General features: G+C 48.8%; 1 protein-coding gene across 1 annotated transcript in view; it reads right to left on the bottom strand.

Annotated features, from left to right (window-relative positions):
* Window positions 1-7,556: 7,556 nt before the first annotated feature.
* The window catches only part of LOC131264282 (angiotensin-converting enzyme-like), a 146,624-nt gene continuing 133,359 nt past the window's right edge, over window positions 7,557-20,821 (bottom strand). Inside the window, exons 9-10 of the mRNA XM_058266564.1 lie at window positions 7,735-7,857; window positions 7,557-7,619 (exon numbers count right to left, since the gene is read on the bottom strand). Coding sequence (XP_058122547.1) covers window positions 7,557-7,619; window positions 7,735-7,857 — 186 coding nt within the window. The remainder of the gene's footprint in view (window positions 7,620-7,734; window positions 7,858-20,821) is intronic.

The following is a 20,821-nucleotide window of genomic DNA, read 5'->3' as shown; positions in this document are numbered from 1 at the left end:
AACCGAAGGCCCAATCGGCCATAACTGCAATCGTAAATTCCCCATTTATTGGTCCGCTGAAAATGTGATTTGCATAATTTCCATGATTCATAATGCTGCACGTGGCTCGCAGACCTTCACCGTCGCCGGCTTCTTCGGCCCATCGGTTCAACCTGCCGCGGCGTGTGTTTTGGAAAAGCCCGTAGCCACGCGAACGTCCGATCGCTAAACACACTCTCCAAAAGGAACCGAGACGAGGCGCTCCAGAAAGGACGCCACGAGAAGTACCTGCCCGAAACTTAAAATGTGTTCGAACGGAGGGGGAAGAAGAAAAAAAGAACACCGTTCATTATTCGATCGAAAATTTACGATAAAGACTGCGATGCGATTCGTTTCATTTCTGGTTGGTTTGGGCTGTGTTTTTCCCTCCTTTCTGTTTTCTTTTCCAACCCTAGCCTTTCTTCACCCACCTGAAGTCGTGGAAGGCGTTATGCTATCAGCATACGTCAGCGGCGCGGACACATTTGACTAAAATGGGCATAACCGATGCCCATAAAACACACTCGCTTCTGGCTCTGGAGGGGATCTCTTCGGGGGCGCCGAAATCCTGGCGTTCCGGCGGGGAAGCGAAAGGGGAGCGAACCGAAAATGAGCAGCACGCTCCGGGTAGAAAGATCGGTCGTCCCGCGGTGGTGGGAAGGGGCGGGGGGGGGGGGGGGGGGGGGTGAGTTGAAACGCCGCGCGGTTTCAACAATAAATATAATTTTCTAAATAACATAATTTGCATCTAAATTTCTTCTCCCGAAGCGACGTGTGCTTTCTCGGTCCCATTTTTCCACCGATCGCTTCGTCGGAACGTTTTTTCAACGCTTTCCAACGCTTCGTTGGCAAGTATTTTCCACTATCTCTTCACGCAGGCATTCCAACGTCCAGACGGACGTCGAATGACTGCTGTAAGCAATAAAATAAAACATTTAAATCAAGTGTTTTTCGTTTGTACCCAACCGGCTCAACGAGGAGGCCCCAGCTGAGCAGCTGAACAGAGCATTTCTTTTTCGTTTTTTTCGGTTTTTTTCCCCTTCAACCCGCCCGAGTCTTCGCGCAACAAATACCTCAATCGTTTGAAGAATTCTTTCACGGGGCCGTTGTATCGCTCGTTCACCGATAACGATGACAACAAGAAATACATCCCGAAACAACACGAAACCATTCCGGGCCGGACCCCGGGGGTGGTAGGGTGGTCCCAGGACGCCATTCTATGCAGCTTCCTTCGCTCGCGAGCTGCCACACGCTAGGGAGATTAAATTAAAACATAAAAAATATGTTAAACATCACTTTCTAATTAATTTGATTAGAATAAATTAATGGGATCCGGTCGGCTTTCGGGTGGAAAACGATGGAACAAACGAGCGGGACGAATGAATGAATGGTGGATTCGGCATTCTTCTCTGATTCTTTGGCTTTTTTTGTCTAATTCGAAGCCCGCGTAGTTGCGACAAGCAAAACTGCCATCGAATTTATGAGTACTTTGGCGCGGAACAATGATCATCGAGCGGTATCATAGGAAAACAGGGACCGGCGTGCGTCCTACGATATGTTCGGCCTTCGTGGGGGTATGAGGGGACGGGGACGGAGGGGATGCTAACGCGAGCAGCTACGGCAAAAGACAAATAAATAAAGTTGCTCCCATTTCCGACCCTCGGTGTGCTCGATCGCGACATTATGCTAATGGATAATCGATTAAGAGGAAAATTATTGGATTAGAGATGAGTGTGTTTTTAGTCCTCCCCGCTCTCTCAGGGTTGCTTCCCCCTTTGGCCATCCACGGAACCCCGGTAGATGGGACGTGTTTGTTTTTTTATTCTTGCTTTTGACTTCGTTATAAGGCGGTAAGCGACGAAACCGGGGAGAGCGGAACAAAATCTATCTCCCAAGTGGCAGGTTTGTTTTTAACGTGCTCCACCTTACGAGGTGCGCACGCCGTTGAAAAACACTAGGCGCACACTTGCGAGGATCGATCACGGAGCCGGCCCGAACCCTGCCTTGAAACTATGAATATAACCAGCTGCATTATCGCGCCCGCACGATAAGACTTTTTCACCTCCACCGTATCGCTTTGCGGAGCCGTTAAAAACGGGGGGGGAGGGGGGGGGGGGTGAGGGGCGTTGTTTGACCAAAGGAAAAGGTTTTGGTGGAGCGATTTTAGCATAACACAGGAATGTTGTAACGGAGAGTTTAGATTGAGCACCCATAATTTCCTATCGGGGGACGTGAAATTCGAACCAGAGTGGAGTACCATTAGTTTTAACTGTTATTGCACCTTAATGGCATTAAGATGTCAGGCCCAAGAACTTAAATCGATGGGAAATAGATGTCTTCCGTCAACCCACAACCTGTTTACCGTGGCGCATTGTTGTGGTTGTTGCTATCGTTAACATGTTCGAGCATTTTTTGATTTCCCAATATTGATCAAGACATGTTGAAGGCAATAATTTGAAAAATTCAAAAATTTAAACAATCCTCAGAACAAACTCAGGATTTCAAGGAGACATAAAAAGCTGTCAAACAACATGAAAAGATGGTATAAAATAACTTCAAAATTCACGTAATGCAAAAGAACGAAAAACCAAAAATTTCACAATAATCATCATTAAACTTCCGAATTTTATTTCCAGTCCCCTTTTCAGATCCATAATCGCGACGCAACCTGCGCTGACCGTAAATTTATAATTGCACGCATCGCATCGGATCGTTCTCAGATTTGCTGTGAACCCTTGCCCGGTTGCATTCCCATCGAAAGTCCTGGGTTGCGGGGAAATTCCTTCGCATGAGGTCCCCATAATGTTCACTGGCTTCATTTTATGTGCTCCTCGCTTTATCCTCACCCCAAAAACCCCATCCTCCCAAAGGCAAGGAAACTTTCTTGAGCGTGAAGAACGGCCTCTCATCCGCATCCACGCACCGCCGACGAATGGAGTTCGCGCAACGTGGTGATCGCGTTTTTTCTTCATTCTGTACATTTTTTTGTCGTTTTGTTTTTGTGTTTTGGGTGTGGTCGGAAATCTCAGGCCCAACCCTTGGCGGCATTTCATCATCGCGGCCGCGCACCGATCGTCATCATAATCGCGGGGCGATGGAAGGCACGCATCAAATGCATCATGCGATGATAAACGATACCTCCCCACCGTCTCGCCCCTCGCCGAAAGTCAAAGAAAATCTCCATCGGAGGGGAGAGGTTCCTCGCCTTGGCCGTGATCACTTGCGCCCAACCGCTGGCGGAACAAGTGAATTGTTTATGCGCCCCGAACCGTGACCATCGTGGAATCGGAATTGTATTCTTTCTCGCCTTTAAACTCCAGCTTCTCTTCCCCGTCGGAGGAATTCCAGCTTTCTGTGGAAACCCCCCCCCCCCCCTCCTCCATTCGGTTCTTCGGTTCTTCGCTTGATTGCTCTCAATTGCTGCCCTTGGCACGGGGTTTTGTGGCCCACGTGCAGTTCGTCTTCACGGCGGAAAGTCGCCGCCGCAGCAGCAGCATGTGGAGCAATCGATCGATCCCCGCGGAACGCACGTCCTTATAAATTACGAGTTAACTCTCAATCCCCGGACCTCGAACGGCTCGAACCGATTCGCGTGCACTTATGGGTGCGGGAATGCACTTATCTTTCCCCGGCACAAATTCGTTCTCGGGACTACGCAGAGGAATTCTTCCGCCCGGGCACATTCAACCTGCAGCGGCCGGGCAAACGCCCTGCCCGGACGCCAATCCGTAACTAATAATTACCGCTGCAAAATCGGGTGGATGCAGCAAAGAGGGGGTTGAGTTTTGCGTTCGTAAAAGTGGGCACCGAGCCCTGAGTGTGGACATTATTCTGGTTCTTGAGGCATTTCTTTTCCCTTTTCCCACCCCATCAGCGGGAGGGACAGGGGGGGCAGGAAGAATTTCAAACCATTTCGCATTTGCGGTCACGCACGATCGTCTCCCCGAAACAACGCATGCCCGGACAAGTGTAGGTGTTTGGCGTTCCAACCGTGTGCTTTCTACAATTTAAATGAAGAAGATCTTCAGCGATTTTTATCCGCGCGGTCGTCGCGCATGGTACGCAGTTGAGATCGGGGAATGGCACCACAGCTAAGACTAATAATGTTATAAGAAAACACTATCTCACTCTCACACACACGCAAAGACACACCAGCCAACGCATGGGCGTCGTCGGCAAGAAGCATCCACCGAATGCTACGATTCTTTCCGGCTGGCTTCTTTTCTCGCGAGCGGGTTGAAATTTATAACGTGTATTAAATTGTTTATATTGTTGTTTATTTTCAAATCGTATTTTGATTATCCGCAATTTATTTCCCCATGCGCAACGCGTAGCTTGCGAGCCCCTGAAGACGATCCGGCGATGTTAAATTTTTTTAAACTTTTCCCTCTTCGCTTCTTTTCCGCTTTGTTTCCGCGAACGCAAACCCGCTTCAGAATTCATTGCTATCATTTGCCCGATTAGGAAATGCAGCTGCGGCAGTGCCGGGCTGCTGTGATTCGAGCGAGAGCTAATTAATTCAAGTGCAGGGACCGACTGCTCCGTGTAGATGAACGAGAAGGAGTTCATCTATTTACCCAACAGCTGTTCGGGATGCATAACTTTGGTTCTTTCTTAATGGTTTGTTTTTAACAAATTTGCCATAAGGGAAAAATATTTTTTTAAACACATAAATGTCAGTTTTTCTGGACTTCTAAGAAGTAAGAAAACATGGCTACAAGTTTTACACAACTTCGAGCCATTAATTATCGTTGCGTTTGAAACAACTTCGTCAGAAACAGCTTATACAGCGCAGCCCGTAACGCATCTTCTGCCTATAAAAGGAAGCAAATGCTAGCGCGTGCTAGCATCGGGTGTTGCATCGGCCCATCCTTGGACTGCACCCCGCTGCAATGCTTCATAAATTCATGCTCATTCATTAATTTACCACCCCCAACACGAGCAAAGCAGCGCGCGTGTAGCAGAAATTCGACGAGGCGGAGTTCCTCTCCTATCGCGCGTTGAAGTCTTTCGTTCGCGTACACCTCTGATGTGTCAAGCTGAGGGGAGGGGATGTAGGAGAAAAAAAAGGAAGGCAAAAAAGCCTCCTCCTTTAAGCCATTGTAAGAATGGGTAGGTTTGGCCACGACATTTACTTTTCATTCACAAACTCTTCGGGTCCCGCGCGATTGTTCTCGAGGATGTTTGAGTGGAAGAATTAAACAGCGCCCCGAGGCTTTCTCAGGTCGTGGAGAAAGGCGTCCGCCACTTGACGTTACAGACTCTCCCATTTCGGATTCTGCATTCGAGGTAGGAGTTCTTCATTCGTGTCTAATGTGAGGATGGGCCTGCCGAGGCGGGATGAATCTATCGTTCTTCGATGGCTCGATTAGAGGCCTTCGACCTTAATTCAATCTTATCGATCGTCGACGATCGGAGTGGCGACGATCAGTGCCGCGCGTGTGTGTCTTTCCGTTTATCAGCCCGGGCTACAATTAGATGGGAGGAGTTCGAATCCAGTCCCAGGTTCCAGGGCAGGATCGAAACGACACCTCATGCAAAGTTCAGAAAGGAAAGTCTTATTTTTCGAGTTCGAGGCCCTCAGCACCGAACTCATTCATTCTATTGTTTCGAAGGAACCTCCTCACCTGCACCGATCGGTATAAGCCCAAGTTCATTCACATCTGAACCGGGACTTTCAGGACCGGGACGATTAACCCACATCGGTGGAAGCCCCGAAACGTGCTCGGGACGCGGCAGGAACCTGACTCGACGACCTCCGCCGTGTAATCAAAACCGAACATTTAGAATCAATCGCGCAACGGTAGCTGCCAACGCATTAATTGTAGAGGCGGAAAAGGCCTCCCCTAATTACACAGACACAAATACGCGCAGAACCCTTTTAACGTGGATTGGGTGAAGCGATCTTTTCCTGTCCATCATCGTGCGCATCAAGTGGGTAAGCCTTTCTTCGCGTTCTTCGGGTTCTTCGGCAAAGGAAGTCGAGACCAACGGTAACCCGACGGCGATGGGTTCGCACAAAAGGTTAGAACGATTCTACTTTTCCTTCGCCCGGGACGCGCACTTGTCCGGGTCGTTGGAGGCGATTCGATCATTTTCCGATGCCCTCGCGTAATTTATGGTCTTCTTTTCGATTCGCATGCAAAAGGGAGAATAGAACGTTCTGGCATCGCTTCGCTAGAAGTTCATCCAATTTTTCTAACTGTAACATGATGTGATTCGTGTTCTGAATTCCCTGGACCGGGTGAGCGGGTTATATGTTTTCCTTTTTTCTTTTCACTCCCCATTTACCCTTCCGACCCGCCGAAGAAACGACCTCCGGGCACACTTGGCGCACTAATCTTCGATCGAACCGTTCATTTATCGATTGCAACCCCGGTTCGCGCGGAGCTACTTGCCCATTTTGGGGGGCCATTCCCTCAAGCCTTCGATCCATTAAACAAATGAAGACATCACGCCCGGACCCCCTTTGCCCTTTCTCCCCATCCTCACAACGGCACATTTTCCGTCCCGGCGCTTCCGTCTCGGGCGTTTCAGACTCCTACCTACTATTTACAAATGTTTTCGTTTGCACAAAACTTCTGTTCTGCGTTCGGTCCCCCCAAGTCTTGGCTCCCTTTGAGACACACACACACGCAGAAGGGACTCTTGCCCTCGCCAAATAATGGCATCCCGGCCGATTTAAAGGCTGAAATGAGTGGGGAAAGGTTTGAAATTTCCTGTACCTTCCCGGGTTTGGCCGGTTCCATTTTCTTCCCTCTTTGATTTTGGGCTTCCTACCGTTTGGTTTGCTCTCGCAACAACCACCCTCCGCCTCGCCTTCGGCAACCTTCCCGCAGTATGGCAACGATAAGTGATGGTTTGTGTTTTATAACTGCCTTATTTCATAATTTTCGGAATGACTAAACGAAAATCGCAGCAGCCTAAGCAACGATAGATGGGTTGGAGGTGGGAGACATCGCCGAGGTGGAGGAATGGAAGGCTCGAGGCACAGGTACGACTTTCAAAGAGCACGTGGATGGTGGATAGTGTGCCAATGAAGCATATGAAAATAATTTTCAATGCATATTTTGTGCCTGTTTTTGTCGCCCCTTAAATCTACAGAACGAAGTGTTGAATGATATTAGATAACATTTAAAGCCTTTGAAAACCATTGTTATTCTTCATGCAAAACTATAAAAAATTGTCCAAAGTGGAACCCACTGAAGGTGAAGCGTGAAAAAAATGTCCCAAATCCTCCAACACACGAACGCACTGTGTCTCGAAAAGGAATGGTATTTCGTCGAGAGACAATCATCATTGAGTTCATTACCTTTTACCTGACCGAAGTGGACTACTGTTTTGAGCATTCCCTCGCCTAAACAACAGTTTTCCGAATCCGAACATACAATCATACAACCACCCTCCCGCCGGACAACCCCGAGGAGGAGAAGAATTTTCGGAAAGAGCCCAAAATCCTCCACATAAAGGGTGGAATAGGGAATTATATTGACTCATTGATTTTAATTATGCTTCATTTACGTTCGATAATGATATGTTTAGGGGATGATCGGCTGCGGCGAAATCGAACGATCGGTTTGGAACGGGTTCGCGTCGTTGGTCTGAGGAGGGGAAAGGTCTTACACGGATTTGGTGGATCGGATTATGTAGGTGGGCTGAAGCTGGAGCCTTCTCGACCTCCTTCTTCCTATGCGTGTTTTGTCCGAGCGTTAGTACATATGAATGGTTCGCTTCGGCAACATCTAATCTTTGTACTTGCGGTATGGAGGTGGTTTCTTTCGGTAGCTTCTGCTCCTTCTCTACGTCGATCTCAACGGTCGATGGCATCATGTCGGAAAGCTGCAACATAAAAAAAACTGAACCGCAGAAAGAAACCGTTAGCGGTCAGAAGCCGGGAAGATATTGGACAGGTGCGTTTCTCCGCGCACGGTGTTCGATCGGTTTCAGGAAAGAGAACCCTTCACCTCGAGAATCCCTTCACCTAATCCGATATGGTCGCGCGTCATGTCCAGGTGTATAACATGGCGTGAAACTTCCTTCGGATAGCAATTCTGGCCGAGTCGTCGTAGCCTATCATAAATCTTCCACCGTATGACAGCGTACAAAATGCGCGAAAAGAAGCACTTTATCGGATGGTTCTTGTCGGGTAGGGCTGTTATTGACCAAGGTCCAGTGAGGACGTCGTCTTCTGAGCGCGTACAACGAGCTCTTCCACCGAGCCGTCTCTTCGTTGACCATCGACGCAAAATGATCGTGAGTTATCGTTAGCTCTTGTGTCCAGTAGCTTTTCAGGGTTCTGTGTAGAACAATAAACAATATCGTACAGGTTATGCGCGTTGTTACATCAGACACCGTGTGGCCTGACACTCTTCACCCACTCAGAGCATTGGGAACTCCTTACGAACGTCATTAGAGGCCAGCTTCCGAGCACAAATTTAGTGTCGATCGAAAGGAAACCGAAAAAGAAAGGTGCTACCGAAGGTACCCACCTCATCGAACGAACTCTCCCAACGAATCTCCCATATCCCGATCGAGTATTGAGCAGTAGAACTGAAATGGTGTATGAAAAGGGTTTCGTGAATCGACCATGACCACGATTCGGTCGGGAGGAGGCACAACAATGTCTTTTTTCCCTCGGTTTGCGCGCTCGGAAAATGGACCACGACAGCGATGAAATACTGGAACGCTTTTTCCCTCCGTGAGGATGCCATTTGCTGCGCCGGTAGCGTTGCGCTGTCCGCACGGAGGACAACATAAATTTACCGAAAAACTCTACCAAGTGATAACCCTCTCAATGGGAGGAGATCATCGGAGCGCACCGCTACTGTTTCCTGCGAGAAAATCGCATGGCAGGGATACCTGACGGCAGGTCCGCGACTATTTTCCCCGGGCACTGTTTGTTTTTTTCGCGAAGACCGGTGCGCTCGTGAAACCCAATAAAAACAATAACAAATAAGACAACATGAATTCATAAATTATAATTATTGTTCGATAACGACAGCTCTCCCTCGCTTATGCTTCAAGGTGCCTCGAGTTTCCCGTGTGTCTCATGATCCTCCAGGGTGAAAACGGGCGATAAAAAGGAGAGGCGAATTGGAAAGGCACGAGCTAGCCGGGGCAGAACCTATGGGGCGATGACGATATGAGCCACAGCATAACTGCGCCAGATAAGCAGCAACTGTAGGACGTCTCTGAGGAGGAAAATACCTCCGGGAGGACCAGGAACTTCCCTTCGAAACGGGGCCTCGTCCGAGGATCGTAACCCATTTCGACAAACGGACCATTTGGGTGCGCGTTCGGTGTGGTGACGGTTGGAAATCGGTTCACGGAAAAGTAATCGATGGAAAACGTTAAAGTATGAACGGCTCCAATCGGTGGTCGAGGTTGGAAAAGGGGAAGGCACCAGTAACACCATTTTGCTCGACGACTTCTGTTTGTTTACGATATGAGATGCGAAAAATGGGCAATTCTTGCAACTTGTCGTAGTCGTGCTCTAAAGGAATTCTACATTATGGCGACTGAGGTTGAAGCATCCGAAGTAGGTGTACTTGTGTTAATTTGAAAATACTTCACAAAACTTTACTTCAAAAAGTCCAACGCTAACCTGCGCATCGATCATAAAACGGTCGCGCATAACCAACCACTTTGATCATACGCTCAGATAAGTCCAGATCGATACGCTTTGGAGGATCATGATAAATTCCAAAAGGCACGAAAACTCGCAGGTTTGTACCAGGAAACCAAACCCCGCCAGCTACCATCTTCGCCAGCTAATCGGGACCGTTCTCGTTGGCTCGATTCGTTCCAAGGACTGCACGGACGGGTGATCGCGTGAACTGCGGTTGCTGATCGCGATTTGTTCCCGTACAGGTTCTTTTCACCAGACTACCAGTTATCTGAAGTCGCGGGAGTTGGAGGGTATGTTCATAGGTATACACACAGGAGGTGGTACTTCTTCGGAGGATGAACTAGAAGTTGGAAGGAGTTCGGAAAGTAGCGGCCGAAGTGCTGAATGCCCCTTCCCACTCCACCTTTTTGGACGCGAGCCGATCGATAAAACACGAAAAATCAATAAACGCAGCACCGTGTACATTATTTTATCTGCTGCTGAATGAAGGCTCGTTGGCTTCCCCTATGCACGGTTACTCGTTTTGGCCTCCCGCTAGTAATCTTTAAGGCTCCAGCCGAGTTGCACAGTCCGTTTTAGTGTATTAAAAATGTTTTGACGAAAACTCGAATTTAAATCAAAAAGTGATTTCTAAATCAAAAAGTGTTTCACATCGTTGGCTACGTTGTAACTCTTTTCTAAATTATTTTTTAAATAATTTAAAATTTGTTCAATCAAGCATACCATTTTTAATATTTTTATTTAACATTCTAAATATTTTCGTGTGATGTTATCCTTTTTTTCTTCATTAATATGATACTAATCCTTTTCGGCCCTTAACTTTAATTTCAAACAAAATTATCACAACTCGATAAACATTTTCTTTTAAAAATACGCCCTCGCAATATGGACTGCACTAACCCCACAGTGCACTGGAGCTCCACCAAAGGCCAGGTATCGCTCGTGTCCGTAATCTTCCGAAGGTCTTCTGGATCCATTTTGCTGCACTGACTCCAGTCGTCCAAAGAGCGGGAGAGCGAGATGCGATAGAGATGCTGCTGATGGTACCGATGCTGCTGACAATCTCAATACGCTGCGCCTGGAGAAGGGTTCCATGGGGAGAGATCCCGTGCCAGCACGATAAGGAAGTTCACCTGAGAAACCACCCGGGGATCGGACGCAAGACCAAAGCCGTCGGCGATGCAAGCGAACTAATCGACAAACAATATTGGCCCTGGCATTGAACGGGGGGGATGATGCGGGTTGCATAAAAACGTGAACCTGCGAACATCGATAAGTAGCTAAACTCGGCAACTCGCACAGTAAACTACCGAGCGTCCGCCGTCGTCGTCGTCGCGTCCGATGGAGATACAGGTCGACACGGTTGTACCGACATCATTCGGTTCGTTCCTTTAGGTTTTCCCCAGCAAGTGGGACGTGGGAGGGGTTGCGGGTTTTAACGAGCTCCTTTTCGACGGACGGAAGCCTGCCGGACGGTATCGACCAGCGATCGCAACACGCCGATGCGGCGACATGGGGATATAATAAAAGTACTACCAAAACCACTACCGTGCCGGGAGGAACCGGCCGAACACCGCGGAACAGATGCAATCCATAAATACCTACATGCATTACCGATTACACCGTCCGACACTTACTGCGACCTGCTCGACGCCGAGACGAAACTTATGCGTTTCGGGATCGCCTTCGATCTCCGAACTCTAGGATGTCTCCGCGGGTTAGAGTACCTGTTGCAAGGCTGTTCGCCGATCAGCTGAGGTGTCCTCTTCGGACGGACGCCCCGAAAAGGTGCGCAACAAAATGGCCAAACACTTTACATTCCGCGCCGCCAGATGGTGCACGCCGGTGCGGGTGGACCGGGGATCACAAAAGTATTTATCAGAAATCCAGACCTCGAAGACGTTCAATGTTTTCTTTGGAGCGCGCGCAAAACAGCTTCCACGTGTTGGCATTTACGCGTGAAAGGACGTTGAGTCGGGGGGGAGGAACTCCACCGTCTTGCGTCCGCTAATAGATTCAGGTGTTTGCGGTGGAAAATACGACACAGCAATTTCCACCTCCTTGTGGACGTTCCCCAGTTTCCGACGGGGGAGGTAAACATGTTCCTGTGGCATCATCGCGCCCGATGCAATGCGCTGTTACAGGGAGCTATTTATTGCTGTTTAGTCAGCTACAAATAGCTTCGATGCGAGGCCGCAGATATGCGACGAACGATGTAAATTGGAGAGTGGCCATCCGGGAGACATCGAAAGTTGGATGCTTTGGCGCAAGATTATGTTGCACGATTGCATGGAACGCTCTTTTTTGTCCTTAGTTTCTTCTAAATTTATTTCGCTATATCCGTATCACTTTATAAATAATTATGATAATTCACTGAAAAACTACAACAGTCTCAAACTAAAGAAAGCAACCCATTGCAAGGATCTTTTAGATAATACATCCCAATGATTTGTTCACATTCAAACCATTTATTTTGTAAAGTAACATAACGATCCTCCATTTCTTCGTATTTGTGAGCGTCATCTTCTTGCTGTGAATCTTCGCCGGTTTCCAATTTGATTAAGAATTCCGATTAACACAAAATGGACCACCACCGTAGGCCGGTTTTATCTGATTTGCAAATTATCCGATTGCCCGGCTGAGTTATGGTCGAAAATTAGGGAGAATTCTCAAATTCATCTCATGGCAGGCAAAATAAAATCCCCCAAGAATGCCACCGACGACTATCGGTGCCCATTAGAGGCGACATAAATCAAAACCCCGCGAAGCAACTGCCCGGCAAGGACTTTTGCCGGCTGTGCACTTCGCCTCCAATAAATTAGCTGTCCAAACAAAGGCCCCCGTCCCACCATCGGTTTATGGCCGCCCCGTCCGAGTTTCCGGCCACGGGAAGGCTAACGCCATCGGATGGGATGATGAATGTTGCGCGAGAACATGCTTTATTTGTTGTTAGGCGAGTAATGATATCAATTAAACGGTAGGAGCCCCCGGGAGCTGGCCCGGTTTTCGGGTGAGGTGTTGCGAAAAAACAAGCGTCACTTATGGCTCCGTCGGCGGCTACTTATCGTGCGTGGGGAGGCGCGAGTCGGTGGAATGCTCGCGCGCATAGGGAAAAACGGACACTCGAGTGTTGCGGATGTCGAGAACGCGGCAAACATTCCCCGGGACCGGGTCGATCTTCTGCCGGGCGGTTTTGTTCCGATGCCCACTTGCGCTTGATTTATTATCATTATTAATGGACGCGATCGCGTCGCGTTGGACAATCGCCGCACGCCAGCGATAACCCCCCCCGGTGGGTTCTAATGGTGTCCGATACCTGACCGTTTCATTTCTCGCTTCACTTCACTCCTCCGAAAGAATTTCACCAAACCTTTCGCCTCGCCCAGGGACACGCTGCTAATCCTGCCACGGTAACTACGCTCCCCTTGCCCTAGATTGACCACATTATGGCCAATAAAAAAGGCATCAAAACATTCGATCTCACCCACGAGAGCGTTGTGTGCACGTTGATCTCGTTAAGGATCGCTACCTAAAAGAAGCACGGCAGCTTCCCGGAAAGTGATGCATAAAGGTTTTAATAGGATACTTTCTTTTTCCTCCCGTCTCCCGTCAGCTAAGTAGGTGAAAAGTGATCCGCTCTGTGACTGGACGATGGCCTCAAACCCGCCGGGAGCACGCAGACAATTTACTTTCATTCATAAAAGCTGCTCATTCCGAGGGTGTGCTTTGTTCGGCCAGGGCAGGACATACGAGATTACATCCTCGGGAGCTGTCGAAAGCGCAAAGAATGAACCACTAACGTTCTTGAACGAAGAGCGAAATCAATCATCTACCTACAACAGAACACAACACTCTACACACTCTTCATAGCGCGCTCTTAATCCTTCTCGAAGTGATCCTTGTCGATTTTCCGATGAATGGAACTGCCTAAAGGTCGTTTCCTTTCCCCCCGTTCGGTTGACCATGCAGTACGAGAGCTTTAATTTCATTGAGAAAAATTGAAGAACAATGAACGGAGAGCGACATCGATGGGAAACGAGGGCAAAGGAAGGAATACAAAACTCCTCACCTTGGAACGAGGATCTTCCACCCGCGCAATGGTTGACCCCGCGTGTTGGATAAAAAACGAAGCAGGGAAGGTGCGTTGTGAGGCGATGTAAGATCGAAAATTTCACCTGAACCATTCCCCTGGTAACCTGATCGGGGCATGAATGCTTTCGAGGAAACTTATTCAAGGACTCAAAGCGGCGAAAGAGCGGAACGAAGGGGAACGGTAAGAAAAAAAAAACGTGGAAGCTGATACAAAAGTATAACACGAAACCGAAAAATTCACAGGTTGTTTTTTGTTCTTCCCGTTCCCTTTTGCCGGGCCCGGAGTCCTTTCGGGGCTCCGATTAGGGCCCTTCTTGGAGCGCGGAGCCCGTCTTAAGCGTTAAGCCCTCCGGCGAGTTCGAGTTCGATCGTTTGTGGTCGAGGCCAGCAGGTATTGGCACTGTAAAAAAGGATTCCCTTTTTTTCGGGGAATTGTGAGAAAATAGTTCATAAATCTTGACATCCGCGTGTGGACCTGCGATGGAAGCGGCCAGGAGCCTTTGGAAAGCTAGCCGAACCTTTCATCGGGAGCGATTCCTTTTGAGAATGTGTGTTTCGTAAAACGTTTCTCACGCATGAATGAGCCTCGAAGTGTACGCTGGAAGGATTCCTTTCGGAAAGGCTAACGTTAGGGCATCACCACACGGGAAAAGCGTTGCTATTCGGTATGAAAAGGTATTCCCATAAAGAAATAAAGAGCATTTTCAACCGGACAAATACTTTTGGGTGGATTGAGGCGATACTTCGAGTGTTTTTTTGTTTGTGCCGCTCAACTGACCCAAGATTGTGCGATCTATGGTTTGTTTATTTTCATCACGTCCTATTTAGAAAGAATGGAGGTGCATTTTCGAGTGCTTGTTGTTTAGCGTTGTTGTTTGTGTGCATTTCTGATCGGATTAGGACCCCGGAATATCGATCAACTCGAACGATTGCTCGATCGGTCAAATATTCGGAAAAATAACTATCTTTGATCGGTTTGGAAAATTGAAAGACAAATATTTTTTTATTTGTTCAAATTAAGAATAGGACAAAACTCGCTTCACAAGTCTTCGCTCAACCAGACACTGTTGAGAAAGAGAAATAACGATTAACAAAGTGTAGCTTTCTTCGAAGAGAAGCATTTTCACGTTGCATAATCATATGTAACCGAATGCATCTCAAGGGAAATAAAAATACCTCACCATCTCTTCATAACAATAGAAAAACTCTCGCAAAACTAACAGCCTTTTCTTCCTCCTTCTATGATCGATGGCACGATTTGGAAAGTCGTATGATTTACAATCGAAACGAGTACATTAAATTCGTACGGATAGCTGGTGTTTGTGGTTGTGTGAGTGTGGATAACTGCTTCTTTGTAGCACAGGTCCTACAGCTCATCTCCATTTCGATATGATTTTCTTATAATTTCTTCCACCCCGTCCTGGGGCGAAACAGAAGAAGCGAACAAAAAAATGCAATAAAACGGTATCATAATGCGGAGCAACTCCCCCCGCACAGGGCCGATCTGGTGTGATTATGTAAAGAGACCAACCCGGTGGCTGTGGCCCGTGGACGTGAACAATCGCCAAAGACTTATGCTTCCCGCGGGCGCAGCCATATGCAACCCCCGGGGGGAAGGCCATGTCATTGTTCTGGTGTATTAGGTGTTTGTATTTTATTTCCCTACTTTTCGGACCGACTTCACTTATCGTGGATCGCGGAGAACGCGCTCCCCCCCCCCTCGGTGCTGCATTCGGGCGGAATGGCGTGTCGCACGAATGTCCCAACCGCCATCCCACCCCTTCCAGAGGACACGATCTCCCATCGGTCCGCCGTTTATGATACATGCATGCATTTCTCCATCGGAAAAAGCCTCACCCGACGGCCCCTCGTCAAATGCATTCGCGCCCCGGCATGTGTAATCGATAGCAAAATTTATAACCTCATTTGAAAGCTACTACTGTTTTTTATTGTTTTATTGAAGTCGTAAATATCGGAATGGTTTATAATGCTGCTACCGTTGCGCGCATGATTTGGTGTGTTGCTTCTCTTCAGTCTATCGTGGAACTCATAATCTATCAGTTGGGGATTGGAATGCACCATCCTTAGCATACGGTTCAATCGCTTTGTTCCTGAACGCGGATGGGTAGATCAGCTTTCCACACAATTCGGGCGATGGACTGGCAACATCAACATAATTTCCATCTGAATTTCTTCCGTTTAAAATATGATTACACCCTAATAGGGCATGAGTAAATGTTTTCAACTTACTTTCTTTCGCATCATCCTACGGAGGAACCTCTCCCAAAGAGGACAAACAACGCGGTCTGTTAGGTCGTCAAAAGGTAAGCGGCTCGTGGAAGGGAAAAACCCTACAACTCCTGTGGGAAAAGTGCACTTGTGCGTCGCAACCGTTCCTGTTCGAGAGCGTTTTAGAGCAACAAATTGTGGCCAGCTCCGTGAACCGAGCATCTACTGCCGGGCTGCCCTCTTTCATGCTCACAATTTAACAATATCATTAAAGCGGTACAACACCGGACCGGTTGGCATCGGCTATTTTAATGCACTAATTATGTTTACCGATCCGCGCCACGGTGGTGCATTTGTTTCCTGTCCCGGTCCGTGTGTGTATTTGTGTGTGTGTGGCTGTTCGTCTCCTTCCCTTTCCAATTTTCCTCGTCGCCCGGCGAAGGGCGAACCACGCGTGTGCAGCGATTAAAGATCAGCTGCGAGATTGCGGCCGTGTTAGATGTTTCCCCTGTTTAATCAGATCTGTTACTTTCCATCTGCGATTTATAATCTACGGCCGCAACCACTCCGTCACCTTACCCTGCTTTATACCGCCTTTCCACACCGGTACCACACTTGTTACATTAGGAGGATTTTTTTTCTTATTTGGGCTTTGGTTCGCCGTTCCTTCCTCGAACCAACACGGATGTTTAATCAAGTGGCCGGTTGAACGGTATGGTTTTAGGTGAAAGGTGGCCACCAGCAACTCCCAGGGGCAAGTTTCCTTTTATGACGCTCGGCGGCCCCGTTGTCGGGCTTGAACGAACAGGTAGTTCTTTTTGAAAAATCGTCAATTAGACACCGCTCTGGTTATACGATAAAATTAATGTTGAACCCGGGAAAGGGGAGCAATTTTCTGGGAGGGGAGCAATTACTTCTCGTACAAATAATTGTCCATGAAGGAGGGCCAAGAGTATAGGAGGAAACATTAGAAGACTTTTTACGCGTAACTAAAACATCGTTATACAAAAAGTTTAAGTTAAACGAAACAAACAACTTAAATTCTTTAAAATAAATAACTGAACAGCATAGACGTGAACGAACCTCCACAGTAATCGTATGAAGTAGTCCCAACACCCATCCTATTGCGCTTCCATAGCAACGCCCACATCAGGCACAGCCTTCTCCTCTATCGGTTAATGTATTCGGACCCGATTCAACCGGGCAACATCTTCTTCGGGGCGCACAGTTTGGCAACCGGTGTCCCGCTGCTGAGTCAATATCTCATTAACTCTAAGCGTTTCCGATTTGTGTGTGTGGTGTTGTTTTTTTCTTTCTTGTTATTTCGCAGATACCACTCATCGACCACCGACATCGAAGCTGGGGTGGAAAGATCCCCCGCCGAGGGAACCGTGTCCACGTCCACGACCGCGAGCCCCCAGCAGGATACTGCCGACGGGGTCCGGCGTGCGATCGCCCTGATTGTGGCCGAAGTCACATAAATATCGCAACACTTTTGACAAATTAATTTTCGCATCCAACGCGAAACGGCCCGGGGTAGGGGTGATCGGTGGGGGTGCAAAACAGATGAGGGGATCTGCTGTAGATCAAGTTGTTTTGTCGCTGCAGTAGTCCCCAAGCCCGCCATGCACCCTAGACACTGAACTCTGGACTCTGGGCGAACTGTCAGTCCACCACGTGACGCCAGGGTTGAGATTCCTTGCGCGAAACCTCGCGTTGTCGCATCAAACTTGTACCGTTCTCTTCAGCACCCGGCACTGGGGTCGGATTTTGTGTGGTGATATTCTCTCTCCATCTCTCTCTCATTTTTTTCTATCTCCCCCTGAGGAGCAGGCCGGAAACTATGTTGCAAACCAGCAGACGAACGGACTGTGGGCTAGGCTCGTAAGGGATCGCGGACGAACGAACGGCGACCGGCGGGCGGCAACAATTTACGATTACAAAATTATTATGAAAGTATGCCGGCGATGGTCGGCGAGGGCGCACAGCTCGCGGGCTCCGGAGGAACTCCCCGTGGATGATAAATCCCCTAGGCCGTCCGAAAAAGGAATACAGCCTACCGATGCTGCCCGAACGCTGGACCGGCTTTTCAACTCTCGGATAGAGCTCAGGAGTGTCAGACATCGACGAAGAGGTACCGGGTGCTTGGTTTGCCGTGAACGAAACGATCGTCTCGTGTCTCCGAGCGCGAAGGGACATAAATTTCCGCACCCACCCGAGTCCCGCAGCGGGGGAGAGAGATTCCTGGGCGCGAATGTCTCTGTTTGCTCGGTCCCCGGAATCCCCGGTGCCTTCCCGGGACCGCAGGACCTCGGGGGAGAGGAAAGGGACAGACCCGGAGTCCCGAAAGCAGGGCAGGGCTCGGACGATTCCAAGCTGGCGGTGGTGTGAACTATCGTCGACCTCCTAGGTCGATGATTGTCCAATAAAGAAGGATAAAGAGCCTGTTAAAGCAAGTGGATATTAATCACCCCTCCGCAGGGAAGGCCTCACGGTGGAAGTTAAGTCGTTGCCTCAGCGTTGCCCGAAGTCCGCTCGTCCTGTAAAAGGCTCGCAGCTCGTTTGATTGCAGCTCAACCGCATCGGTGACCTTCCGAACACCGAAGCCAAATTATGTGGGTGATGTCTACCAGCAGCGATCGAAACCCATCCGAAGCATATGGCCCGGTCCATGTCCTAGCAGACGCAGCCGCCCTTGTGTGTGGTCGCCGTGGTTCCAAATATTTCCTGGTCCAAATTCTTCAAGCTTGAGGTCAGAGGCAGAGCCTTTTCTCCAAATGCTCTCGGGCTCCAGGTGGTCGGTACCTGATTCGGTATGGTAATAGCGCCCCCTTCCATAGATGCAAGCACTGGGGGAATACAAAACGAATGGAAAAGGTAGGAGTCACCCCGTGGGGGAGGTGCGTTACATAGCTGGTACCGTAACTTTCCCTAAGAAGACGAAAAATAAAACACAACCCAAACGTGAAGTGAAGGAATAACTGGAAGAAAAACCCACCATCCGAGGTGGGTTTTCAACCTGCTAACCTGCTGTGATATATGACGTGAAGGTCAAAATAGAACAAGCGCAACAATAAATAGCGCCCGATGTCAATAGGCAACTCCCAGTCAGTTCTCCTATTCGTCGTCGTTCCAATCCATTTCCAATTCATTCCGTGTCGCCCTACTGGAGTGCGTAGATAGATATGGATAGATCGACCGGAGTGATAGGGTTAGTCGTGGATAGTTTCTCCGTCAGGTTGCCAACCCTGGTGTTTTGGTTGTGGTTTGTGGTTGGGGTTGGTCTCCACCACCTGTCCACCATCGCACGCACCTTGTTGCCGTCGATGGATTGGTTTCGATAGTTTGATAATTAAATTGGAAACACACCAGGGTAAGGTGGTGGCCACCCTTGCTGCCCGTTGCTGCGCTGTACAGCTGCTCGGGTTCTGAAGTCCCGAACGCGCGGGTTCCATGGTACTACCCTCAGCTATCAGAGGTTCCCCCCGAGGGGAACTTCCAAAATAAAAATACACCCCGCGCTGGTGTTAACGCCTACAGCGATTTTGACTGATCGTTGGCCGGGTGTTTTGGGGCTACACCGTGTGCTCTGGGGTTACGTAAAGGCTCTGGCGTGTTCAGACCGAGCGCCACCCAGAATCCCCACGGTGCGCGTAGTGACGCCACAAACGGGTTACGTATGCTTGGGCGCGCGCGCGTGTGTCTCAAGCTTCGGAATAGATTTGGGGTGGCCAACGTCAAGTGACATCGCTGTCAGAACTCCATCGAGCGCTTGGTAGCTCCCGAAAACAGACACCCGGCTATACTGCGTTGCCTTTTGGGGGTGGGGGCAGCAGATTGTCACAACAATCTGGGTTGGCGTCAGACTGCTTTGGACTTCCTGCGATGTTATCTATCCGTCCGTTGGTCGTGAACTTTCGCTCCCTCGACGAAGTCGGTTGTTCAGCTCCCAAAAACCTTTCCAAACTTTCCAATCGGAAGGTGAAGCTGGCCAGATCGCGTGTGACACGGTGTAATACTGTGCTCACGATTGCCATTTGCCAGCGCAAGTGAAATGCTCGGCGCCACCGTTCCGAATCTTCCAGCTTCGCGCGACTCATAACGCACGCGAGCGACACTGGTTCCGTTTTTGAATACCCACCGAGTTTTATTGCTTTACTACCCGCTTTACTAGTTCCTCCCGACTTTCATTTTTTCGACCCGACATTAGGCTGAGGGAGAAATTAATGAGAACGATCATCGGGCGGGCGACAGTCACGCATTGTTTTGCGAAGCTATAAGCGGATTATCGAGCGGAAACATCTCGAGGCGGAGCGCAATCTGTTGTGATGCTGATACGGGAAGAGAAAGCGGTAAAAGTAGAGCTTCTTCACTTGTAAGCCAGCCAAATTGGTTGTGCGTATTCTGTAAAGTGCATTGAGTTTTGTCGAGCTCAAGTCTTCCACCGAGGAGAGTCCTTCGTACATCTTCGACATATTATACAAGACATAAATACCACCGATTGGCATTTAAAATGAATTTATCAACGATCGAAACTCGAGATGCCTCCTTCACAGCCGACAGTTTCTTTGTGCAAAATCACCTTCCATTTTTTCGTTTCTGACACTTGAACGAGCAATCGATATCCGATTGAACCGCCGGTGACCATCACCGAGTATCGATAAGCACACCTTGGCGTCTGCTGAGTGAAATATTTAACCTGGACAGGACTAGCACAAACTTGCATCCCATGGGGAGAGGAAAAAAAACGGGAACAACAATCTGCCACGGCCACCTGAAGGAAGGTGAGAGTGTGAAAAAGTGCACCTTATTAAGCGGTAACGACCGCGACCGCCATCGGTTCTGCGATATGGC

Source organism: Anopheles coustani, chromosome 2, assembly GCF_943734705.1.
Source record: "Anopheles coustani chromosome 2, idAnoCousDA_361_x.2, whole genome shotgun sequence".
In the NCBI taxonomy this organism is placed as follows: Eukaryota; Metazoa; Arthropoda; class Insecta; order Diptera; family Culicidae; genus Anopheles; species Anopheles coustani.
Note: the sequence above shows the minus strand (reverse complement) of the source record. Positions and strands in the feature narration are given on the sequence as shown.